Source organism: Cololabis saira, chromosome 10 (assembly GCF_033807715.1).
Source record: "Cololabis saira isolate AMF1-May2022 chromosome 10, fColSai1.1, whole genome shotgun sequence".
Classification (NCBI taxonomy): domain Eukaryota; kingdom Metazoa; phylum Chordata; class Actinopteri; order Beloniformes; family Belonidae; genus Cololabis; species Cololabis saira.
In genome coordinates, this window is record NC_084596.1 from 30,207,881 (window position 1) to 30,235,312 (window position 27,432).

At 40.4% G+C, this 27,432-nt stretch overlaps 1 protein-coding gene across 5 annotated transcripts in view; it reads left to right on the forward strand.

The window, feature by feature from the left end:
- The window catches only part of mib1 (MIB E3 ubiquitin protein ligase 1), a 54,234-nt gene extending 31,198 nt beyond the window's left edge, over nt 1–23,036 (forward strand). Inside the window, exons 13-22 of one of the 5 annotated variants that reach the window (XM_061732498.1) lie at nt 13,385–13,517; nt 14,730–14,816; nt 15,273–15,431; nt 17,599–17,780; nt 18,143–18,332; nt 18,436–18,514; nt 18,644–18,796; nt 20,124–20,195; nt 20,855–20,955; nt 21,088–23,036. In XM_061732498.1, coding sequence (XP_061588482.1) covers nt 13,385–13,517; nt 14,730–14,816; nt 15,273–15,431; nt 17,599–17,780; nt 18,143–18,332; nt 18,436–18,514; nt 18,644–18,796; nt 20,124–20,195; nt 20,855–20,955; nt 21,088–21,228 — 1,297 coding nt within the window. In that variant the 3' untranslated portion in view covers nt 21,229–23,036. The remainder of the gene's footprint in view (nt 1–13,384; nt 13,518–14,729; nt 14,817–15,272; nt 15,432–17,598; nt 17,781–18,142; nt 18,333–18,435; nt 18,515–18,643; nt 18,797–20,123; nt 20,196–20,854; nt 20,956–21,087) is intronic. The other 4 variants (XM_061732499.1, XM_061732502.1, XM_061732503.1 and 1 more) reach the window with 4 other exon arrangements.
- Nucleotides 23,037–27,432: the final 4,396 nt, after the last annotated feature.

The following is a 27,432-nucleotide window of genomic DNA, read 5'->3' on the forward strand; positions in this document are numbered from 1 at the left end:
TCTTAATGATGACCATTTAGTTTTTGAGATTTTTAACAGTAAGTGAAAGGTGATGAAATAATAAAAATAAATCTTTGCAAACTAACTGAAGGCTACATGTTAAACATAACTGATTGTTTTTCTGATTTAAAGTTTAATAAATGGATGTTGAATCCATCAAGTCATTTTTTTTAAATGTTTCTATTTTTTCCTCTTATCTTGATAAATATATTTTCATTTTTCTATATATATTTTCATTTATTTTGTTTTGCCTATTATTTGTGGTTATTATTTTTACGAGTTGGAGCCACTGCACATAAAGAAATTGCCTCCTGGGATTAATAAAGTATTCTGATTGATTGATTTTTATATACATACACGCACAATAGGGAGAATGATAAGTACGTGTTGGTTAGGAAGGAAGTGTATTTACAAATGCAGCTTATTTAACATAGTTGTTTCCATCACGTCAAATGCCTCTCCTCTTTCTTCCCCCACACCCTAGTCCTTTGACTGCCATCTACTACAACCTCCTGCCTTTTCATCCCTTTACATACTGCATCATTTGAAGAGGTGAGGCTGTTGAGCACTTGGAGGAATAAAAGTGAATTATGAATCGGCCAACCTACCTGGATGCAGGAGGGGGAAGCCAGCGGCAGTTAGGCTCTCTGATCCAGCAGCCCATTGTTCCCGCCAGTCTCACTGCAGGGGAAGCTCCTCTGCCTGTCTTGGCTATGATCTTATACTGTGCCTTACTTGTGAACATTTTACTATTAAGTGACTCGCATTCTGGATAAATGCCTCTGTACTGCCACGCTTTATAAGCAATACCTTTTTTCACATGGCCACAGTATACAATTTATATTGTTCTACTAAGCATGATGCTCCATATATTTGTATACATTTATTTATATATATATATATATATATATATATATATATATATGTGTGTGTGTACATGTGTGTACATATATTGTAGGAAATGCATATTAACTACTGAGGATGCCTTTACGTACCTTCTTATCATTGCATGCGCACATGTAGATTTGTAATGCATATACAGTTGATACTTTTATATTGTAACACTGATGAGGGATATTACTTGGCCAGGGTAATTAAGTTGTTTTTGTGTTTATTTCCTTGTATTAAATCTCACCGTTTTAGCCGGCTAATATAAGATCATTCTCAATGCCAGGATGGCAGAGGCAATAAACTCAAAAGGATACATACACAAGGATCAGTCGTAATACATTACTAGATAAGTGCTTTGGTAGTTATGCAAATAACCATCGGAATGAACACAAATATAACTATGAACGCTTTGTATTGTTAAGTGGTTAATCCTGCTGTTTCTGTAATCATTTATTTATCATCAGCTTTATATATTATAATTCACATTTGCTCCATTAGAGTATTTTTGTGCTTCTGTGAAGTTGGTCTCTGAGCACCATTAATTCTGTAGTGCAGTGAGTCGTTGGTTCAGCGAGCCTGGCTGCCACTTTACTGCAGCATGCATTGTGTGCTGAAATGTCCCATACTAGCAGAAGCTCTCCCAGTGTCTACCTCTCTCTGAGCTGGGACCAGTCCAACAAATCAGCCAGAGGACAAGCTAATACGTGCCCCAGTCCCCCTGTGACCAATCAGAATGCCCACACTTCCTCCAAGGGCAGGGCCAGAAGTGGCTCTGAGCCAATAGATAAGCTCAGCCATGTTGCAATGCTCTGTCTGTCCTGTGGCATGCTGAAGCATTGAGTCCTACCTACTAGCACATGCTGGGTAAGCGGGTGGGGGTAGCAGAGAGAGTGAAGGCTGGATGGATAAAGGGGAAAGAGAAGAAATTAGGATTTGAGGGATGGATGGATGGATGGATGGAGAGAGAGGGGGGAGAGGGAGAGGTAGTGGAAGGGTACAGCCCTTACTGAAGCAATTCAAGGACATGAAGACCTTTTGGCAAAGTGACTATAACATGCAAATAGAGACGCTTGCATTGTAAAGCTAGCGTAATCAAAGATGGGATTTTTTTTTTTAACCCACATGCCAAACCTAGAAAGAGTACGATTTATTTGCAGCACTTTAAGTGCCTCAGCAATGCAGGTAATAAATATGACAGAGCAAAGTGATGTACTTCCACAGCACAGCTGTCAGGCATCTTTAATGGTGTCTCCCTCATTTAAAACTTGTGTAGTTTATCTATTTACTTGATGTATTGGAATAAGTAAAATAATTTATTTTGGGATAGTTACATTTTTAAAATGTATTTATTTGTCGATTTGATGATACTTAAATGTCAGTGATGTTACCTTAGTTTGTATTCACAGAGCATATTTAGCAGAGTGGATACGTAGTAAGACTCTGCAAGCTTTGTAGTGTAAACATGATTTCACATCACACAAAATTGAAGAAGCCATCTTGTAGTTTACTGTCAAGTGATTCATATTTTTAATCGCAATTATTTGCATTACTCTGAGTATTTGCGGATTTATATATTTAGAAAACTTGTATGTGTAAGTTGGTTAAAAAGGTATGTTAAATGAAAATAATGTCATCACATCAGTATCTTAATGACACTATTAGATATCTTTTAGTATCTGAAATGTTTCAATTGATGACTGATATTGATACCAAATCAAATGTTATATTTTTAGTTTGTATCTCATAACAAGGCAGGGAAGGTTTGGAGGTGGCTTGGGCTTTTGTATAAGGTGGCTATTAGGGGATTTGTGGTTTTGTACCAGATTATACACTATTTTGTGTCTTGATATGTCTTTAAATACACTCAAACCTCATGGTTAGTATTATTTTATTTACAGTTAGTTACATGTTTAACCAAATAATTGTGAATGGCATTTCAAATCTGTGTTGGAAAAGATCTCTGTCTATATTATTTCAATATAAATTCATATCACACAGCCAGTGCTTACTGCGTTCACATGTGTCAGTGAAAACCAGCTTCAAACATTTCTGGAAAGGGGCTTCAGGTAAAAACAGTGAGCTCTGGTCCTCCTTAGTGTTTTACATGTAAATATAGCTAAAATCAACACCTTCGATCTTGTCAACACGTGAGGTTGCATTTGTGAAATTGTTGGCTTTTACATTGTGTTAGCATCTTGTTGTGTTGTGTGATAACAAACAAAAGGAAAAAAAATCCAAACAAGAATAAGTCTATGAATAATTCAGTTGTGTTAAAATATAAGCAGATACATAGTATTCTGGTACAAATATCCATATTATAATGGTAACTAGTCATGAAGACCATATATTAATGTTATATATTACTACTGTGTCTAAAGGTTTTGAGGTGTATTTGTGTGTGTGTGTTTGGCAAATCCTGTTGGCACTAGTAACTCAAATGTTCTCAGAGAGGGACACATTCAGGCCAATGTTCAGATCTAAACCAAGCTAAGATCTTGAATAATGCATGCCATGTTACCTTGGTAACTTGTGCAGCCATTTAAGCAAGTGCCTCCCATGTAAACACAGAATGGCAGGTCAAAGAGTATGTATGCATGCATGTATGATTGATTGATTGATTGATTGATTTGAGAGTAGCAACCTTCACTCTGGGGAATGTACAGACATTTCCACAGACCATTATCTGTGTATATTCAAACAAACTATATTCCCCTGCCATTAATAAGTTGGCTGTTAGACATTTTCTCTACAACTCAGGGGCATATGGCCTGTTGTCTTAGTGCTTATGGGAGGCTGTAGCTGATACAAGGTCCTTTGATCCCTATTCTTTTCCACTGCAAACAATAGATTGTAATTACCAGACTGCACTTTCAGTCTTAGCTTCTTGCTCTGCCTATGTGCCTGGAAGTTTAACCACCAAAGAAGTCAGACTCCCCAGCTACAATATACCACGCCAGCCTGTCTCACATTGGATGTGCTTTGCCAAGTATGTGGTAAAGAATTTAAACCATGTTATCCATTTTCCCCCCTCTTCATCTAAATAACAGTTCTATCATTGCTGACTTTGTACATGTAAAGAGACTCCTCATTGGTTACTACATACAGCAATTAATGTTTCAGGGGAAATATGTGGGTGACAAGTTTGTAGGGTGGACCGGGCAGAGAGAAATGATTTAAAGTGGTAAATTTGTCGTGAGGCTGTAGATCACGGGGGCCTCTCAGACTGTCCTCCCATATGGTGACAGCAGCAGGTTGCTGAGTGGCTGTCGATCGAAGGACCTTCAGAGCGGGTAAATTCACCACTGCTGTGCAAAACCCAGAGTCCCTCGGTTCAATTTACCGCTTTGTGCCTCTATGTGGAAATACTTGCAGTTCTTTTCACTACGCTGGGCAGAGTCTAGATTTCTTTCAAAGTTACTGTGAAAGGAACTTTATAATCAAAAAATGCCAGTGTCTCAGAGGAGTCATAGTCATTCAGAAATGTAACATTGGCGTCTCAAATTTCAGACAATTTATAAGGTTGCTTAGGTCCTGAAAATTATTTAAATGAAAGGGTGGCTTTGATTATACTTTTAAATGCAAAGTAGACTTTTTTTCTTCCTTTCAATTATGTAAAAATGAACCAATTTAAAAAAAAGCCCCTATTACCTGTGAGTACATCACAGCAATGAACTTGGTTTCAGTGATGCAGGGTACTAATAAAATAAGTGCCTTTTGCATGAAAAGACATGTCAAAAGGTATAGATAAACCGTTTTGATGATACCAGGCTTGATTTGGGCTATATCTTGACACATAATTTGAATCTTGTTTTACTTTTGTAGTTTTAAATCTGAAAAAAAGACAACATGAGCAGAGCTTGTTCATCTAAAGACCAAATCAAAAGAAAGGACTTAAAGAATTTTCTTGTTGATTATGATTTTTTTTTTTCCTTTCCAGACGTCTAGGCTTATAACTTAGTCAATATAATATTTTCACATCTTGAAGTATCAAAATAATATATTTCCGTCCATCCATCCGTGTTCTATACTCGCTTCATACTCTCCAAGGTCGTGAGGGAGTCGGAGCCTATCCCAGCTGTCATTGGATGAGAGGCAAGGTACGCCCTAAACAGGTCTATCACAGTGCCACACAAAAAAACAAACAAACATGCGTGCTCACATTCAAACCTGCAGTCAATTTTCAATTCACCAATCTACCTAACATGCATGGTTTTGGACTGTGCAATTTGTAATGGATTAAAATGAAGTCTGAACCATGGATATTATGATCCAGGACTGTCTAAACGTCTGTGAAAATCGATGCCAAATAATTGCTTTGATGTTTTATAGATAATGGCATTATTGAACAATTCTTCAATAAGCAGCGGGCCAGCTTAGATAGCTCTCTCTATCATTATACGTCCGTGCAGGCTCTGCTCCATATCTTGTGCGTTTCTTCACTTTTTTCTTTGGAGAAATAACGTTTTTTTTGATGATTGTTATGCTTAGTTCAAAATAGGTTTGAGCCCAGTTTTTTTTCCTTTTTTTTTTAGGTGCCACAAAGTATAAAGTGCTGTTGAAAAGTGCATGGAAATAATTGGGTAATCTGAAGCAATGGGATAATAACGCAGCATTGGACATCTCTTTCTCTCTTTCTTTTCCTTTATGTCCCAACCATTCTCCCTAAATTAAAAAAAAGAGTACCTGGAATGTTAAAAATGAAAGAAAAAGCATCTGCAGTGTCCTTAGCATCCTTCAAGACAGCACCAAATAGCATGGTGATAAGCAACGCATCGTAGAAGATGCATGCGTTTTCCGTTGGTTTATGCAAATAGTCTATAATAAAAGCATTCTCACTCAAGGGCCTTAGGTACAAGCAGGCAAGAGAAGGTCACATTGTAGGAGAAATTATTCTCTTCACGGCATGGTAATGAAAGCTTTTTTTATCGAGCGGAGGCAGTTAGGTTCTTGTCCTCAGCTCTCTGCTGCACTGCTGGCCTGGACTACCTTTTTATTTACTCCGTCCACAGCAGGATGCCAAATACCTGTGGGACAGTCCTGACAAAGTCATTGTGTAACTTATCACAGGTCGATTTGGAATGGCAGCCATAGTGAACTTTAGGGGTTTGGATCAACACGCTGATTATATAAAATTATTAATAATTTATCCGTCTAATCCCTCTCATGTCGTGTAGTGACTGCTGTGGAACGGACAGTTTAGCTCTTACCTTTCTTTATGTCATGCCTGTTGGATTTCCGTATAGATATAAACATGGCTTGAGAAACATTGCCATTTAAAGCAGCATGCTTTCACATCAATGAGGCACTTTTATGACTTTTCCACTCCCAGCTGCTGGTGACTCAAGGAGCTTCCAATGATGAAGAGCACCTCCCTGCTTTGAGTGGGGGGGTCCATTTGAAGATGGTGTGTTTCCTTTGGGAGTGATTTGTAGAGGACAGGGTCCACTATTTCAGTGCCCGGAAAGTATTGATTCAGGTTTCAGCGAAGTGACACCACAGGTATCATCTGAAGTTGGCTCGTCTAGAAAGGCTTTTCCAAGAAAGGCTATACATCAAAACAAATCCTATTTACACAAGCAAACCTAATTAATATAAACAGCTGAGCTGCATGTAGGCTACATTAAAAACACAGACACGGCTTTGGAGGTCAAATCATTCTATGTGCGCTAAAATGTTTCTGAAAATGATGAAATGGTTAGATTAACAATGTAAGAGATAACTACGATGAGGGGAAAAAAATCCAGAAATGCCTTTTTATGGAGACGAGATGTACTGAGGTAAAATGGAAAACTGTGGAAATTATGGAAAGAGCTGTTCTTGCTATCGGCACGCAAAAGCCAGTATCTGTGATGGCATGGATTTGCATTTGTGCACATAGCATTGATAACGTATCTATCTGTGAAGACGAGCATACTGTTGAATAATATATGCACGTTTTGGAGTAACACGAGGTACCTTCCCAACAAGATGTTTTTCAGAAGGATTTTTTCTTATATCATTCTGCACATATTACAACAGCATGCCCTAGATTAAAAGGGAGTTGGAAAACTATGCATTTGGGAATATGAATTCTTAATTTCTAGGAATCCAAATCTATGCAGAAATAATACAAATAAATACATTTTTAAAATGTTTTTGACTTTACAAATCTGTTTGGTCTTCCATATTGATGACTTGTTAATATTAATTGTTGATAAAGTTAACAATGGTAGTGTACCTGCTAGCATTGCAGTCATAAACAGCATTATGTGACATGTTACGGCATGATTCTGTGTGTGTCGGAGTTTGACTTTAAATGGGAAACACCTCTAACTGTATACCACATTGCCCTTCTCAGATAATTTACTGATGCCAAAGAAATGGGTGTAAATCAATTGCTGCTTAAGTCATCAATAGACTGTCAGGAAACTTTTAGTTTCTGAGATTGTTGGTGTCCAGAGGATGTTTGAATTGGCTTTCACAGCAATCAAGGTGGAGCAGCAAGAGATTGGTAGGAAATACAGCTAGTCCCAGTTCCAGCGGGGACACACTTCACACATCTCATAACCTACATTTTTGTGTGTGTGTGTGTGTGTGTGTGTGTGTGTGTGTGTGTGTGTGTGTGTGTGTGTGTGTGTGTGTGTGTGTGTGTGTGTGTGTGTGTGTGTGTGTGTGTGTGTGTGTGTGTGTGTGTGTGTGTGTGTGTGTGTGTGTGTGTGTGTGTGTGTGTGTGTGTGTGTGTGTGTGTGGATGGACATAGGAAAAAAAAAGATATAAAAACGAGAGGAGACTAGCTTTGTGAAGAAGTGCAAGCCTGCGTTGGGGAACAAGCTGCTCTTGTCACACAGATGATTCTGTGATGCTGGTGGGCTGTCTGCAGTGACACCCTGACGCAGTGCTGTGCCACCACCGTTTGGTCTGGGAATTTCAAAAGGGGAACAGCAGTTGTTTAACAAGGATGGCTTTTTCGTGCCAATAAGTCCACAGCCTATCAGTGCAAAGCTACCAGCTGAGCTTGGAGTAAGTACTGACTTAAGTTGTTAGGATGAGGGCTGGACATCCACGACAGAGTCATAGCAGATGCTGCAGTGCATGAAGTAACTCCCTCACACACTTCTCTAAGACGACTAATATAGGCACTGTTGTTCATAAAAATTACAAATACCAACTTCTTTTGCCATAGAAAGTTGAGTGTGGAATCACTCATATTTAAAACGTTATTCAACACTGATTTTTATTTAATTTCATAAGGCATTAAACTTGTTATGTAGAAAATAATGTGTAGCATAAATGTTTAATGTTAAATGCATATTGTATTCAAGTTAAACCTTTTAAAGAGAATACATATAAATAAATACACGCACATAACTTTGCTTTCCAGTTTACTACAGCAGCTTTGAAAGTGATCATGAAAATTCACGTCTTGGAATAAATACCTTTTGTAATGAATCAAGAATTGTTTCAAATAAGCTTTGAAACAATCATGTGAACAGACAATTGGTTTTGACCAGAATTGTGACTTTGGGAATCGGAATTGAATGAAATTGAGTGATGTATAAAGATTCCCACCCCTATAAATTCACCGGCCTGTTAACCAGCTCTGTCACAGCCCAAGTTAGAAATTAAGTTTGGTTTCAGTTTCACTTTGGATATTTGGTAAAGATTTTCAGAACAGTATGTGCAACGTCTCCTTGCAATTCATTCTTTTTTTTGTTTTTAATAAGGCATCCCATTTTCTGAGAACAGGTGGCATCTTTGTTGATTAATTGCCATTGTAGAATTTGGATCTTCTGTCTTGAGCTTGAAACCGCAGTTAATGGATGATGGTATGCCAAACACGTCCCCGGCATCAGAGTAACCATATGCTTGTGAGCAGTCATTAATCTCATGCTGGATTTTCACTGTTTCTGTCCCACCCTGTCCTACCCAAGTTATTGACTACGTTTACATGCAGTCAAAATTCGGGTTATTGCTAATAATCCGGTTACTGAAACATTTGGAATATTCAGTTTACATGTGTGAGCAAACAGGGTTATCCCTGTATACATGGTAATTAATCATTTGGGATCTCCCTCAAACCAGCGACGCACAGAGAACATCATGACGCAATTACCGTAATTTCCGCTTCTTCTTCCTGTATCCAAATTCAAAACAAATGCTGCTTCGCGCAACTTTTCGCTCACCTTCTTGTAAATCTCGCTATCCCGGTACTTTCTACCATCTACAAATGCCAAAATGTTCATATCCTTCATTACTTTTATAAAATGATTAGTCTCCTCCTCACTCCAAAAGTGTGGCGTGGTCTTGCGTTTCTCCATGTTTAGAAGTACGTCCTGGACTCAAAAGACCAAGATTCCTTGCGAAAAGAGCACGCGCAGAAAACAAATTCATGTTCCGTTTGATGGCGATATTCCGTTAGACCGAATATTCGGGTTATAAAAGGAGTAACCCAGGGGTAATATTCAGGTTTTTAAAAACCGGAATATGAGCAAATTCCGGTTATTCAAGGGGTTATTGGTGTTTACATGGCCGTGAAAAACCAGGTTATTGCTAATATTCCGGTTTTGAAAGGGTTATTGACTGCATGTAAACGCAGTCACTGTCCCACGGACTCTCACTTCCTGTTGTAAAGAAGGATACTGGCCACGATGCAGATGGTTGTCAGCCAGGCAGGGGCAGAAGAAGAGCTATTTTGCTTCAAACTTTGCACACACAATAAATGCGCACACACCTCCACTCTTACGTACACTGACAAATGTCAACATAAACAGTTGAGGGTGTTTAAATCAATGGCATACTGCCCAAAACAACCAAACCCATTGGAGCTCCCGTGAGGGAATCTCAAGAACTCTCACAGGCTGACCCAGTTCTGTTATGTCTCCACTTCTCACTTATCCTTTGTTAGTGGTGCAACAGATCATCATTGATACGTGATCCGTTCGGATCAATATCTTAGGTTTGGTACACACGTGATCCGCGGATTGATTTATGAAAAAAAAAAAAAAAGTTGTGCGCTTGTTCAGTCCACATACAGCGTGGTCATAGCGAGCGGAGGAAGGGTGGAGCTTGAACGCCCCGCGTTATTTAAATGCCCTTTTATGGGAGCATTTTGGCTTCCCTGTCAAATATATTGATGAGGGACAGGGGTTATTGGATAAAACCGTGACGGTGTGTAGGCACTGTGGCACAACCAAGCATGCCCACGCATTTGAAGTGACATCACTCCAGTGTTTCACTGACGGGACTGAAAACGAAGGCTGCTCAACAACCGAATATCAGCACGCCGGCTTTCTTTTATTCTTCTTTGATGATGTGGACACATGATTTATTTTACTATTCATGTTTAAAGTTGCACTTTAAGTTGTTTTTCATCAATTATGTTAAAAAGAACTTACTTAGTTACTTAGGTAGGAGCACTGGGTGATTAAAATGAGGGAAAAAACCGGGATAAAAATATATATATATAAAAAAATATATATATTATACCATGTGCACTTTAAGTGGATTTTATGTATTTCAATTTGATAATTTAAAAGCGTTAATAATTATGTTTATTTTATTATTTTATTATTTTATTTTTTGCTGATCTGAGAAACGATCCGATCTGTGAGTTTTTTGATCCGTTGCACCCCTATCCTTTATCATACCTTTTTCCTCATCAGTGTGTCCTCCTATGTTCATATCATCACTTTCAAGGCTCAGTTATGTCAATGAAATCCCCTCTACATGCTGAATGTCTACTTGTCATATCAGTAAGTTGGTGTCCCTCCCCTTTTGCAAAAACATGAATTCCTGAAGGCAACACCAATTTAACTTTTTTTTTCCACTATCATTGCTGACATCAAATATATAAAAGTAAAAACACAAAATAAATTCATTTCTTCATTCTAAATTCATCTTTCTATTTTTTGCTTTTACAGCAAATAGCTTAACTGCAATGCAGCAGTGCCAGTATTAATATTAATGCCTGCCCATTTCACCCAGCGTGGCAGAGAGCCTGTCAATCTAAACTTGTACTGGAGGGGCTGTCTACACCAGGAAATGCCCGTTTCTGACGCTGGAAGGTGCTAGTCTGCTCCTGTACTTGTAGCCAAAGTACATTCATTTTTTCTGGGCTATTTTCTTGTATATCTTCATCTAGTCTTCACAAATGTTGTATGTGCTCCCAGTGGGAATGAGTAAATCAATACAAAAAAAAAGGATAATAGGTTTATTAGAGACAATATCCTTAGCTCGGGTGAATAAATGCATATTACTCAGTCTTGATAGAAGGGCTAAAACACTGATCTTTTTAACCACTGGGAATCAGTTTTATGAAATAGCTATGGGCAAGACTCTAATGTGGCTTTTCTTGAATAACTTGCTTGTTTAAGTTTCAACTCCTACCCAGTCAGTGAGCCATGAATGAAATTACTCATAAGTCCCCTTTGAGATGTAAAATCCACAGTATGTAAGCAAATAGTTTTGTAACCGTGGCGACACATTGTGAATGTGAGATCAAGGGGAATGGGTGTGGTTGCTATCGCAGCTAAGTGGTGCATCTCTGCATTAAGTGATTGAAGATGGCTGCAAGCAATGCAGGTGCGTAAGCTCCTGTGCATTGAGAGTTAGAGAGCGAGGGAGACTGGGAGAAGCGTGCTGCGCTGTTCATCACTGCAGCAGTACACCAGCCTACAAATCTCCATCCGAACAGAGGTGCTGACCGCCTGGCCCGTGCCTCTCTGCCCTTCTTTCTCTGCTTTCCTCAAGAGGATGTAAGAATGATGTCCTCTGAAGGGAGACAGATGATAGGTTTACAAAAACCTGCAGAGGATCAGTCATCCCTATTCTATTCAGTTTTAAAACTTGCCAGTTTATTGCTTTGCAGTCATTATTTCTCTGTCTTAATAGTTTATTTTCACAAAAAATGCAAGCTTTGGCCTTTCCTGTCCTGTGCTGGAGCCCATTTTCTTGCGGCACTCTTGAAGATCCTATTTACCTTACGTTAACACTCCAGAGCGAGCTGTTCAGCCATATCTGTAAGAGTGAAATCAGCTGCCTCCCTTTGTCGCAGTTCAAAGATTTGCCCTGCATGATTATTCAGGGTTAAACAAGGTCAGAAGTATTCCCTCCAGCACTGCTGCTTTAATGCATATTGAAGGTACACTGTGCTCCTAACTACAGACAAGATATAAAAATGGCTCAAGCATGGGGGTATAAAAGGTCTTAGATTCATGTTCTGTAGTATATGCACAAAAATCAGATTTCTCTTTGCCAGTTTTTTTTTCAGCTCTGCTTCCCCGATCCACTTTTATAACAAAAGATGAATTAGTCTTATTTCAGTATTTTGCATTCAGTGTGTCAACCATGGACTGGGGCAGGACAAGCATTAAGGAAAGGGGGGTCAAGGAAGAAGAGATGATGGATAACTTCATATACATTACAACAAATGGGATACTGTAAATGCTACTTGACCCATGATGAGCTAATGTGACGTGTGTGCTATGATGCAAATGTCACATAATCATCATCAAGGGACACAAACTAATATCATTTATTTAAAAAAATATTGATAGACATTAAGGCAGAGTCAGTAGTTTCTAGTTTTATCAGAGGCTGAGGAAAAAAAAGGTTTTAGTGGGCAGCTTTAGGTTTTCCAGGAAGTTGCTAAGTTTTAGCAGTCTTTTAAATGAAGCCTTAGGTCATAATGGGTTAATTGGAAGAAGCCTGTTAACATATCTAATTCTACTTGCAAATGTATTACAGCTTAAGTCAAATCTACCCCTGAAGGGTTCTTCTCTCTTTTTTCTACATCCTGCCTCTTATGAAATATTTGTAGTTAATTATTTTTACCAGTAAAACCAGTCTCTTTTTTTCTTCCTCTGTCTCTGTTGTGTGACACTGTGGGGAGTGAGAGTTCAGCTTTACTCTGGATCCTCATGCATCCTCTAAATGACCTTCAGTGCCACATAACTGGCTCTTTTCTGCAGGCAACCAGGGCTCAGCTATGTTTAAACAATAGACAATTTCCGCTTTCCATCTTGCGTATTCCCTTCACAGGAGGAGGCCGAGTAAATGCAGCCAAATCTCCTGTAATTACCATTTTGCCTTCCAATCATTTGCACTTTTGTGCATGATCAAGGGAGAAATGGCTTCTCTTTAAGTAAAGAGACGGTAGAAAGACAGGTGCTTTAATATAAAAAGGACGTTTGAGCAACTCACAGGGTGATGTAAATAGCACTCGGTTTGGTAAAGCAGGTCCCTCTTTAAGTGAATTTAATATTCTTGTTTTTGGAAATGTAATCCTTTTTTAAAAGAAGAATGGTGTACTGAAAAGACATAATATCTTTTCTACATGCAATTTAGCGGTAAATTAACTTTGGAATTAATATGTTATCGAAAATAACTTAATTGTCTTGTACTTCTATTTATTCATTCATGTATTTATTTATTTATTTTCATGCATCAAAGACAAGAGTTCAATTAAGAACACACTTCTCTCCCTCCTATCTTTATCCTCTCTCTTTCTGCACAGTGCCATGCGTGTGCTGCTATCTAAACTGCCAAGGCCTTGGATTGTCGATGAGAAGAAAGACGATGGATATACCGCATTGCATCTAGCTGCCCTCAACAACCATGTGGAGGTGGCCGAACTTCTGGTGCACCAGGTGCCGACACCCGCACACCTCGAACGAATGCATTTGAATCTATGTTTAACATACTGAACATTTTGAAATGTTGGTCCTTTTATTTTGGCCCCCTCCCCTCATTGTGATCGTTTCATCAATAAAATGCACCCCGTTCGAGATTTGATTTTGATTTCCAAAATATTCCCCAGATCATGTTTACTTGCATGTATAAAACACAAGCAAAGAGACACAGGGGTAACTGCAGAACACGTCTAAAACGCCTTCGTTGCAGACATCCCTTTTTGCAGTTAATATTCCAGAACAGAGTAGCATCAGTTCGGGCTGCACTCTTGGCTTTGCCCAAAAGGAGACCTTTGAAAGCAGCCTCCACTGTTTTCCCTGCAGACAGCAAGCTGTGGGCCAGTTGAAGTTCTTGTAACTGCCATTTTTTTCTTTATTGAACCCATAAGATGCACAGGGTCTCTAGGGGTATTCTTATGGCTGCTGGCCCTTTTCTTCTACTCCTACCCTCCTCCTCCTCCTGCAATTATAGGTTCCCTCTCCTTTTCACTTCTGTGATTGCAGGTTTAGCTCCCTAAAGACTAACGCAAATGTATAACAGAAGTCACCTGATCAAGCAAAAAGTGGGTTAATGAGGATATGGTGCAGGGCAGTAATGTTGCTGCAACATTCCCACGCATGAATGTTCGCTGTGCAAGCTACCTTTCAGCAGGGACAGCTTTTTTTTTTTCTTTTTTTTTTTCCTCCCCAAGTTCCTGCAATGAGCTTGTTCGCAGTGATGGCTCAGCTTTCTATTCAGAAACTGCACCACACTACTAGATGCACTGCAGATTCCCTGCAAGCCAAAAAGCCAGTCAGACAGTCTTATTAATCTGGGATTTTACGCACCGTCTGATCACAATACATATCTTTCATCTACATCTCCTCAGCGGAGGTATTTGCTATCAGAATCAGATGCAGCATTATTCTTGGATGCTGTTTTCCAGCTGCCATTGTGTTCACCAGGGGGGTTAGACGACACAAGGTGCTGTTTTGCCACATGAAGTCAGAAAAATTAATATTATTTTATTGATTAATTGAAAAAATCAGTTTTCTTTTTCAAATTAAACATTACTTTTCTGTCATCCATATATGCACCCATGTGTGAGACATTTCTCTTTTATTTTTATTGTATGTCCAAATATCCAAATGTGTACATACTCACCTGCTTCTCTTGTTCCCACCTTCCAGGGCAACGCCAGTTTAGACATTCAGAATGTCAACCAGCAGACGGCATTGCACCTTGCAGTGGAGCGCCAACACACTCAGATAGTTCGGGTTAGTGTGCAACCTTCTTTCCCTTTTTTCCTCATCCCATCTCTTCTCTTCCCCCCTCACTTGCATTACTAAGTGAACCTTCTGCTTTTAGTAATCTGTCAGTGCCTCTTTCATTCACAAACGGGAGTAGAATATCAGTGCGCTGACACATTTAATTTATACAGTTGAATGTCCTCGCAGAAGAGGAGAAATGCTCTTTGAGGCAGTGTCTTGGTCAGGATCTTTTGCTGTAATGCTGGTTTGAGATTGCCACGTTGCCATCTTGTGGACTCAAGGAAAAATGCACTCCATTGGGGGTAGTCGTACTGAAGCAGTTAAACGCAAGCAGCATCCTTGTACAGCAGTGCTGTGGAATTTGCATTATAGCATAGATTAAAGTTGTTTTATGTTGGCGACGAGGATTCCTATTTGACAGGCAGTTTGTGTGACTTTGTGTTCATATGTTTTCCTTCTTAGCTGCTGGTGCGGGCAGAGGCCAAACTGGACGTGCAGGACAAAGATGGAGATACTCCACTTCATGAGGCACTGCGTCACCACACATTGTCCCAACTGCGACAACTCCAGGATATGCAGGATGTCAGCAAAGTGGAGCCCTGGGAACCCTCCAAGAACACAGTACATACACATCTATTATTAACCGTGGTCTTCTTTATGATTGCAGTATTTTATGTTTCGCAAATTTTCTTAAGTTGTCACAGAATTCAAATGCTCTTACATAGAAATAAAATGTGTTCATAAAGGCAGTTACTTAGGAGAAATCATGAATTATATATGGTTCTATTTATCTTACAATGACGGGAAACGATAATGGACTTTATTTTTAGACATTGATAACATACGTTAGATATTGATATTGAATTTCAGTTCCCCTTTTTTTTTTTTTTGATTTTGATTCACTCTGTAAAAAGCCGCTTGTGTCCTGAAGGGCATGATACCAAACACGATGGGTGTTGTACATAGTTGCTGACCTATAGGGAGCAGATGACAGACATATAATTTTGTTATAACAAAATTAGTCATTTATAGAAATGAGCAAGTGTGTCTCCGTAGTATACAACAAGAGCCCTCACTTCCAGTCTTCAAGGTTCACTGTCCTGCATGTTGCAGAGGCTTCTATGCTCTAACACCTGATTCAAATTAATGAATCATTATCACACTGGTGCAGATGCTGGTGACAAGCTAAGGGTGATCGATTGGTTTGAATCAGGTGCTAGAGCCAAGCAGCATCGAAAACATGCACACCCTGCGGACTGGAACTGAAGACCTGTAATACAACTAGCTGCAGCAGTTTGCCTTTCATAATATATGTGGTTAAAAAAGACACGTGAACTAATGCAGCATGTTAGAGCTTCAAGTTACCACTTATGGCCTCTTTACAATATGCAGTCTTTGCTTTTCATATTCAGTTACCAACCCTTTCCTGTTTGGAAACTCACTCTAGCATCACATTATGGCTTTTGACATTCATCATATTGAACAGTTCAGGGTCACCTCATTGCAGTTTTCCGCACGACCTGCAGAAAAACCTCTAATAAATTCAAGTATGGGGCCCATTGTCAGAACAATGACAGATATCACGTCTGGAAGCTCAGGTCTCCATCACCCTCATCAGTGATCAGCCAAGTGTCCACCAGGCCTTCATTCAGGTGAAAGCACGGACCAGTCAGCTGACCCGCTGCTGCTTTTTCATTTGCCTGAAAGGGTCACACTGAAGCGGCCAAATGGGGGACATATACAACCTTCACCCTCTCCATTTTAACACGCCATCAATAATTGCCACAGGGAGGACTTTAAAGCCTTGCTTTTGCAGCATATTTTCTGTACCTGTCATCCTCTGCCTCCCCTCTGTTCCTCGTTGTGTCTCTCCTTTTACACATCTTCTCTTCAGTAACTCGTCTTTTCTGTCCTCTCTGGTTCCCCGCAGAAAGGTGGAACAGACAGGCAGCAGGCCTTATTGACAAAAGTGCTTTGGACTGGCTCTCCCATCGCTCTCCCTTCCCTCCTAGATGAAAATTGAATTAGCTGGCGCGATGACTGCATCAGCCGAGATGTAAAAGCTACTTGTTGAACACAATCAGACCTGGAAGGCTTAAACTGCTTTAAAGAGAGTAGTTTTGAATTGAGGATGAATGAGTGAGATGATAACTTATGGAAGGGAGAGATGGAGCATTTGTTCGGTATTTACAGCAAAAGTATTGCTTGAATGTGTTTTTAAACCTGGGTATTTCCGCAAAAACAAGCTCATTAAATCCCTTTCCATTGCCGGCAGTAAGGTCTTTATGCCCTGTGTGTAAACACGCTCCAGTGAACACAGAACTGGAGGTACATTTAGTAACTACTATTCTCAGGGGATAATCCAGTAAGCTACGGCATGAGACAATAGCATTACCGTACACTGCATCCTGCCAGTTTCAGAACCTCTACTTAAAACAAAGCAAACAGTACATGTGCATTTTTAAAGTAAATGGGGAGTTGTGTCCTGTCTTGCAGCAGTGAGCACAGCAACCTCGTTGGGTTTTATATGTCCACCAATAGAGACTGGCGCCACTAAAAACCACTACTACTACTAAAAGAAATAGCTTTTATTTGAGGAATGACTGATGGTCTAAAACATTTCCAAGGCAAAAATCAGCATTTCTTCTTGTGCATAACTGCATCACTGATTCAAGTGCCAGTAGAGACACTGTTGCCACTGATTTCGAGTTCATAAGAATGTTTGGTGTCAGAACGCCTGACGTGCCTCTGACTTGGTATGTGTTTGTGTATCTGTCTGTCTCCGTAGTTAATCATGGGCTTAGGCACCCAGGGAGCAGAGAAGAAGAGTGCAGCATCCATCGCCTGCTTCCTGGCAGCTAATGGAGCGGACTTGACTATTCGCAACAAAAAGGGGCAGTCTCCTCTAGACCTGTGTCCCGACCCCAGTCTCTGCAAAGCTTTGGCCAAATGTCACAAAGAGAAGAGCAGGTAAACATCCAAGGGGTTGTTAGACATTTTAGAAAGCACACTTGTTGGTGTTGCTTAGAATTAGACAAAAATCAATAGCACTCTCATGTCCGTGCGGTAAATGCGAAGCTGAAGTTTGTGGACTAAGCTCCTCATGAACCAAGAAGACGATGGGAAAACTTCATATTTAAAAAGACATCTACCTGACAGTAACTTGAAATTGCTATACTGGATGATTTCTTTAAACGGTAAAACAAAACTGAGGGTAAAGAATAGTTTGCAAATATATACACTCAGAGATCACATTGCACTTCTCCTTGTATTCTGTTTTCTTTGTGCTGATTTCACTTGTAATCCCTCACACGTTGTTCTCAATGTTCCAGTAGCCAGGTGGGCACTCGTAGCCCATCTCTTAACAGCAACATTGAGTCTCTGGAGGAGTGCATGGTGTGTTCTGACATGAAGAGAGACACTCTGTTTGGGCCGTGTGGACACATTGCCACCTGTTCACTCTGCTCACCCCGCGTCAAGAAGTGTCTCATCTGCAAGGAACAGGTCCAGTCGAGAACCAAGGTACCAGAAGCGCCACCGCGCGAGCTGCATGACAGGCAGAGGTACGACCTCGACTGGATAGACTTGTACTTTCTTTTTGTGTGTCCAATTTGTCCCTCTGCAGATTGAGGAGTGTGTTGTCTGCTCCGACAAAAAGGCGGCCGTGTTGTTCCAGCCCTGTGGTCACATGTGCGCTTGTGAGAGTAAGTTCCACACACATTACAACGTTATTACAATCACTTTGTTACTTACTGCTTGCATTTTGTAGAATTTCTTTCCAGCTTTTTGGGTCATTACTGACGTGTGTCACCTTTTGTGTGTGTTCTCTGCAGACTGTGCCAGCCTCATGAAGAAGTGCGTACAGTGCCGGGCTGTGGTGGAACGGCGGACCCCCTTCGTCCTCTGCTGCGGAGGGAAAGGTATGGAGGATGATGCCGATGATGATGATGGTGGTGATGATGATGATGATGATGATGATGACCTTAGTGAGTGAATCTTCCACATGTTCCCTTTTAATCCACACCTTCTTTTCTATTTTTTTCTTCTCTTACTTTTACTCATTTCCAAAGTATCTTCTCTTATTATCTTAAGATTTGTTGCTGCTTTAGTTATACATTATATTTGCTTTTATGTTGTGTTTTTGTCTTTTCTGTCATAGTAGAAATATCAGAAACTACAAGTTAAGTTAACTCAGATTTTTTTTTAATTAGTCATTTGTATGTCTTACTTTCAAAATAGCCACACTACTAAATCTGGCATGTTTTATTTGTTAAAGTCACATGATTGTGTTGTCCTTTCCATTATCTTATATTTGACTATGGTGAATATGGGGTTACTATTGTCTACCTGCGTGTCTGAAGTCATTCCATTGCATTTCCAAATACATTTAGATTTGGCTTTGAAACTATAATATATTTTTGTAGGATCCAGTTTTAGATTGACTTTGATGAATATTGTAATAGCACCAGAGTGCACATAAAATTAATTACATTTAATTACATTTACGTTTCTCCTGCCTCTAAAAGTTTGGGTAATCACATTCTTTTGAAACAGACTAACTAATTTGCCCACATACGCTCCTTCAAAGTGAATTTCTCAAAAAGGTCACAGAACAGCGGTAGAATAATAAAAAATCTCAGATAAATGAAACAACCAGCAGGCATGTTTCTAGGATGCAAATGTGCTTAAAATTTGCTAATTTTTACCGAAAATACACACATGCATGCAGCACATTAATCTTGATGTAAAGTAGTCTCTAAATACTTAATTGTTTTGGGTTGTACTCACAGTCCATCACCACTAGCGTCTCTTACTAGTGGTTACTCGTACCTTGTTTTCCACATTTTATGTTGACTTAAAAGGGAAACTGTTGCAAGTTCATGATTTCATGTTCACTGCTCTGTTCTTTTCCCCCTCAAATGTCATTGAGTCTCAAGTCCGTACAAGGTTTACAAAAATGAACAAAGACCCAAACTCACATACACTCATGCAAGGGGCAGCATCAAAAGCTTATATCCTGTATCCCTTCGTCCCAGTATCCCCACTGGTTCTTCCATTGTACCTTTAGCCCAGTTAGGCATAAAATCATGCATAATCGATGGCTGATGGCAACAAAATAATCACGTGCTACTTTAACCAGGTTTACATAGAAGTTACTCTCTTTCCTTTTCTCTTCATTATAGTTGCTTCCAACTTGCTAGCTTCTTCTTTAAATTCTTTCTCTCAACTTCCCTCATAGTAGTTTTGGTCACACCAGCTCTCGAGCTGGTGAGGGGCAGCGCCAACTATAACAATGTGACTGGTTATTCCCAGCAGGGAGCACTAACAATATGGCAGGGGGATCGCAGGATCTTCTCCAGCCCAACAATCTGGCACTAAGTTGGTGTAAGTATACCTATATGATCCCCTCCCTCAACAGATCCTTGTTCTGAAAGAGCCCCCCCCCATATACACACACACAGTGCTGCCCTGGCCCCTCTCCCCTCCATTTCACTCAACAGACTAAACGGCAGATGATGATGAGTTATCTTTAATGCATATCAGAGCGGTGTTGACTGTTGTTGAGTCAGTCCAGGTGACGTTTGCTTGATTAACCCATTCACAGTTACAGACACACATTTCACAAGCTTCTTGTGGATCTTGCCATGCCAAAAGCACTGCATGGTGATTGGTGTTGTGCCAGCTTCTATTCTAGATAATTACAAAGTGTCTGTTACAGAAGTAAGATCATTAGAAAGTGAGCCAATACACTGAGCCAGAAGTAATCTGCCTAATTATAAAATTGAAAGTGCATGTGTTTGTGATCCCTGCTCATTAACAAAACCGCCGCTTTGAAATATAACTGAAAGCTGCAGCTTGTGTCAGAGGCCGCCGATGCCGTGGCCGCATTTCGGTTTTATTGGCAACAACATTTATAGCTCTGGAGTGAAATTTGAGGTGATAATTAGTTTGTCTGATCTTCAGTTTGTCTGGTCTTCAGTTTGGTAACAGAGGTCCCTTTTTATTCCCCCTGAACGTGTTTGTGTCATCTTATGCCCAAGCAGCAAGTGGAAACATTCCTGCCCTGCAGAGGGACAAGGACAACACCAACGTCAATGCTGATGTGCAGAAACTCCAGCAACAGCTACAAGACATCAAAGAACAGGTGAAGCCAAAAAACAAAAAAGAGTCTTTATTTTTCATGTAGCGAAACGGATCCCGCTGACTCACTGACTGGACCCAGCGAAAATGAAATTGAACACATGAACTCGACGTGTTCCTCTGTGTCTTCCTGCAGACCATGTGTCCAGTGTGTCTTGACCGGCTAAAGAACATGATCTTCATGTGCGGCCATGGCACCTGCCAGCTGTGCGGGGACCGAATGAGCGAGTGTCCCATCTGCCGCAAGGCCATCGAGCGCCGCATCCTCCTATACTAGACCTCTCCACAGACTCGTTCTTCCCTTAAAGCCCGAGTGGGCAACGCCTGCAACACCACATCCACACCAGCTGCTGCCGCTGCTGCCATCCTCACAGCACTTGAGTCAGCCAGCCAAGTCTTACTCTACACTAAAAATGCTCGCTTTAATGTTGTGATAGTGTTCAGATGGAACTTCTGTTACAAAACGTGGAAAAATATTGACTTAAGTTAGATTTGTCATTCAGTCTTTTGTATGTCTTTAGTGGAACCAGACGGATGATTTTCACAGAGGAGTCAGGTTATCCTTTTTTTTTTTTTCTGGCTGTATTCTTTATCCTTTCCTCTGAGTTTTTATTTGATTTTTGAACTTTTTTTTAATTTAATTTTATCTGATATAAACTGAAAAGGTAAGGCCCACCATGGAAAATGTAGACAAATTCATAGAAGTGGAGAAAACATGAGTCCCTCTTTGATCTTAAATTTTCATGCATCTGTTGCTTTCAGTCCCAGCCGATGTCAAGTGTTTTATGTACTCGTGCATCTTTCTTCAAGTGTATTGGTATCAGAAGCTGGGGTCGTGGATTTGAAGTACTTACATTTTCCAGGCAAGTTTGAAACGCACTGCTGCATTTAGAGCTTAAACGAGAGGCTTAGAAAATCCAGATTGATGTTTATGTTCATTTTGGCTGGTGTGGGCTCCCCTTTGGTGCACTAGAAGACCAAATGTTGGCTGTTTTGCACGAGAAAAACTGAAAGTGTCTTCCACACTGACTGCAAGGGTTGCGCTGCCATGCAGACAGTAATGGTGCAAACATCTTTCAGCTTTTGTCCACTAAAGAGCCTCTGTTGTACCTGTTTCACCCACAAAACCTTTATGATGCAAAACAAGTTTTTAACGAAAGTATCTGGTAACAGTTTTAACGTTAAACTGTGGAAAGTTAGCGGTCTTGTCTGATGAAAATTGTTCTTTTGATGAGTCTGTGCCATCCACTTCCAAACAGCGAATTTTCAAATCATTTTTATGGGGATAAGGTGCTCTTTAACTTGTATTACTACTTTTATTTAAGTGTTTTGTTTTCTTTTTTCTCAAAATCAAAGTCTATTGAAGTAGAGAGTACAATCTATTAGAAGCTGAAGATGTAGAATAAATTATTTTTATTGCTGCCCACACAATAGGATTTATAGGTGTCACTGCCTTCCTACTATGTAGCCTCAAAATCTCTCAAACATTCTGCTTTGATATTCATGTTGAAATATACTGTATGATGTACTTTTGTTGGCAGTAGCTTTCTAGCATTCATTGTTTTTTTCCCTCTTAAGTAGGTCTCTGTCAGCCAGTTTTGTTCAGCTGTGAAGCAGAAAAAAGATTTCTTTTAAGTGTTCACCAGTGTTTTATTTCGGAGGAAATTTGATTTTGAAAGACAGAACTTGCCTTACTTCTTATACCAGGCGAGTTGTGCGTGTGGAGACTCAACAAAGTGGCTAACTTGCTCTGCTATGTGGAAACGTGAAACCACATCTAAGCGCTTTTTAGTTTTTTTGTTTTTCAGTTACATAGATTATTTTCACTGATCATAACACCAAGCTAGAAGCACTAATACGATTTATTCTGTTGTCGTCTTATGGTTGTTATGAAAAAGCTTAATTTGTACTTTATTTTCAATACCTGTAACTGTCCTTTTATGGGTGTTTTCAGTTGTGTTTTCTTTGGCATGAATGTTTGACATACAAGACAACTTGTATCATTTCAAACTGTTCAGTCTGTACTGCTAATAAGTGCTTTTAAAAACAACCATACCACACAAATAAAGTCCTAAATCAGCCATGAGACACTTCTTCTTTTGCCGTGTGCATTAGCTTTTTATTTTGTTTTTGTTGGCTTCAGATGTTGTCAACTTCTTACGGGCAGAAAATTAGCATTTTGTTGCTTTTCTCCTGCTGTGCAGCGTCTGCATCACAGAGGAGACAGCGTGGCAGAAATGCGAGGTGTGGGGGTAATTGAAAATGCAAACACCTAATAATGACTCAGCACCGGTGTGTGAGTGGTCAGCTATGTTAATCAGAGGGAGAGAGAGAAAAGGGCACGACAGGAGGAGGGGGGGGGTTGGCAGAGACTCAAATAGTGATGCATCTTCTGCAGTGAACTGTGAGACTACGGGACACCTTGCGAGGCGTCTCCTAATCAAAGGTCATTTATATTGGACTCCGTTGTTCATATCATGGCGATCTTTGGACTTGAGTCACGGGCAGCTGCAGGATAGAGCCGCATGTAGCCTGCATTCATCATACGCTGTCAGCACACTGCACCGCTTCTTTCACCTTCTAAGATCTCTCGCTTTGCCTGAAGCCTCTACAGCCGTCATCCTGAAGCACCCGTCTTTAAAACAATGTTCTGATATGGTGATCGGCAAGATTACTTTATTGCATAGCTAAAAAAAATAGCTAATATTTTCAACTTATTACCTACTTGTATAAAATGTAATTGTTCCTAAGGAACTTCGATGAAGCAACGCTGCATTGTGCTACAGCCATGATCGGTTCTTTCCAAAGAGACCTCCTGTTTAGCAACTTAATTAGTTAGCAACTTAATTTTTCTCTAAAATCTGTAATTATCCTTCAGCATTAATGGTGCAAGTAATTTGGGCTACGGGGCCAAAGTCTCCTTAATGGTACTAAAGATACTGGCTTTTTAAATGTGGATTGAAAAAGTCAAAAAACCTTTCTATTCTAAAGTTCAGAGGACGTGGCCTACATGATTCCTAAACTTCAAGCTATGATTGGTTTCAGAAATGTTATTTGTCCTGCAAGAGCACAAATGCTTTCGGTCCACCTCCAGAACAAAAGAAGCCACAGTTTCCTGTTCTTGTTTTGTCCTCGCATGTTAAGAGTTTCAGTAAACCTTTGCTCAACTTTCAGTTGAAGTGATGTTCAGGTTATGTGAATCTGGTTTTTGTTTTACAGCTTAGACGCTGCCATCCCGACAGTGTTGGGAAAAAATGTTATCCGATTCTCCTTTTGCATGCAGCCGTGTCAACCAACAAATAACTTCATTAATTTTGGTGGGAAACGACTTGACTGACCTGCAGGGCATCGTAACCGTGGACCCACCAGAGCCATTTGAGATAAATGATGATGCTAGATTGTATTGTGAAGCATCAGTTCCCAGCTTCACTAATAACCTGAAACGTACTGAAGCTTACAGCCAGATTTTACAAACGTCTCACAAGAATGAAATCTGTTAAAAGCAGCATATAAAAAAGACGAATGTGGGAAAACATGTCTAGTAATCACATTTTAGTGTAGTGTTTGTGTTCCCCTACAGCGCTCAGATTAATGAAGGCCTCACACCAGACCATTAGGATAGTCTGTAAGCTGGTCGATCGACCAGACTGCTCGTCCGTCTCTGACAGACTGCAGACTCGCGCTCCCATGCTGACTTGACTGTCAGGGTGCCGGAGACGCCGCTATCTCCCCTCCTGGCCCCCCGCCTGATCCTGGGGAGCATCCCTGACCACCTCGGCTAGCAGTCTCAGCTGCCTGAAGGCTATGATGTTAGCCGGCCCGGACCGCGGGGGCTGTTCCTCCCACACCAGAGGAGGTCGGCTAATCCGTTGGCTGCCCCTGGGAGTGTGAGTGATGGTGGCCCCGCGCTGCACCGACTCCAGCGAGCGGGAGACAGACATGAGCCGAGCCCCCCTGGAGAGAGGGGAGCAGGCAGGCCTGACCAGGAAAGTGACCTGCCTCAAGCCTGTGCTGTGATCCTTGAAAGGGTCAGTGACATCCATCTGTTGGTGGGCTCAGCGTGCTGCGGAAGAGGAGGGCGTATGAACCCCCCACCCTCACACACACACACACACACGGATGCACCGGGCTTTGCCCACGGTGCCAGCTGTGTACTTAACAAACTGGACATGAACTGTGGTGGGAGAGCGTTGACATGCAGAGCCCCGAGCGCATCACAAGGTGGCAGCACACCCAGTTCCTAAACACTGCTGCTCCCCGCTGTCATAAATTAAACTTTATTTGTAGTTCAGAGGACATGAGAATTTACAATGAGAAACTTTATCATGCTCTCTGTTTTTGCTGTGACAGCGGGTTATAGACGTCATTATTCATCTGGAGGTTATCCTTTAGTTTTAAAGCGACCAGGGCTCACTTTGAGTTGTTCACTCTGGACTTCCAAAAAAGAAAAGCTCCGGTCTGAATTTACTACAACGTCTTAGTAGGGAAACTCAAGCGCGTTGTGATCCGAGATCTGCTAGAATGAGAAGCAGGAAGGTTAGTCTTTTGACTCCGAGCAAAATCTAAACCCCAGAGCAAAAGGTGAAGGGAAGGTGAAAGTTTACTTGTTCCTCATAAAATGCATTTTCCTGAGTGGTCTGTATTGATTAATGAGGTCCCAGTGAAAGATGAATTGCAAGGCTGGCATACTTTTGACCAACATACAAGATGGAGGACTTGTAGCATGTAAGACCTCGGATCATTTCCATCAGCACCACATTTCTTTGTACACAACCTTGTTTTTGATTTGTATGTGTGCGTGTGTGTGTGTGTTTTCATTTTCTTTCTCAAAGGCAGGAGTTTCAGAAATCAATTCTGTGATTCAGTTGGATGTCATAGATAAAGAAATGGGGAGAAAAGCTTTAAGCTGCCTGTTTTGGCCACTTGGGCTTTTCCTGCCATGTTGGAAGAATTGATCTTGGATCGTCTGAAGGTCCCGTCTCCCTCTCTGCTTGAAGTCTGGTAGAATTTATTGTCTCCGTTTATGATCAGGCTGAGCAAAGTGCATTCTGGCTGTCTGGACAAACCTTGGATCCCTCCCTTCTGCTCCGCTCTTCAAGGACCAGAGCAAAAGGGAGGGCTCTGAAGATTTTTTTACCAGCCTACTTTTTGTACTATTTCGAAGAAATTGATGTCAGATAAATGCTGACATTTGTCAAAAAAAATGGATCAGCTGTTTTAGCGTTAACTTCTGGCACTTTTAGTAAAATCCAAAGTACATCGGTCAGGGAATGAATCTAAACCACTTGAATATGACGCTATGGTTCATGTATTTGTGTGTGTAACTGTGGTTGGGTGTACCACCACCTACAGTAAAGCCATAAACAGAGTAATCCTCTCCCACAGATCCCTCCTTGAAGCATACAGGCCTCTGACACAATGATTGCTTTATTGATATTGATCTGGGCAAAGTGTCAAACCACTCAGGTTATTGTTATTTACGTATTTAGAGGGAAAAGGTTAACTACAACATGTCTTATTTGAAAACGGTGCCTAGTACTGTAAATGAGTGAAGTAAGGTTCTGATGAAAACTACAGCGTTTAATCATATTTAATGATACAGTTCCTGTTATATGAATTAATAAAGAAAAAACAACATGTCCAGGCACAGGAATGAGTCTGGAAGTTGTGTATTGCGTCACAAACATTATCTCCAGTTCAGTGTTTGAGGACAAACTACATCAGGTGCAGATGCTTTGCTTGCTTTAAGTGATTCGTTATCACAGTGAACGTACCTTGTTGTTTAAGGGCCACAAACATTTGATCCAGACTTCACTTCATGCTCTGAATTCAATGATTTTTTTTTTTTTTTTTTTCTTTAACAAACTTGTTTTTTCCATCGTTCCCAATTCAAATATTCTGCGGCTTTTGACCCGCTGGTCGTATTCCACTATGTGTCGTCCTTATCACGGCAGCCAAATCGGAGACTGGAGCCTGCGAGCCACATTTACAGTGCAAATGTTATCATTCCGATGACACTTTAAACAGTCTTTATCAATATATAGCCATTCAAGGTTTATGAGCTTTGATAAAATACCACTAACACGCATGGGCTTTACAATGTGCAGTTGCATGGTGTGATTTCAGAATGCAATTATTATTGTTATTATCTTTAAAAAAAACTAAAAAAAAAATCCTGAAACTTTAAAGTCAAACAATCAGCCCAAAAGTCGAGGAAACAATGAAGCCTGAGTGCAGAAGATATTGATTTTCTCCTCAGGAAGAGCAGCGTAAGGGCAAACTACAGTGTGAGTTTGGCAAAACCTTATCGCTCTATTATCTTTAAAACATTGGGTTATCATAATTGCTTACTTAATAATTCTATAAAACCGTGGAGCTGCAACCTTTGGCTGGGCAGTAAACTGTCAAGTGCTTTTGATGCTGAGGTTGAAAAGATTTCTGATGATTTAGATGCAATTTATAATCAAACTGATGCATGCAC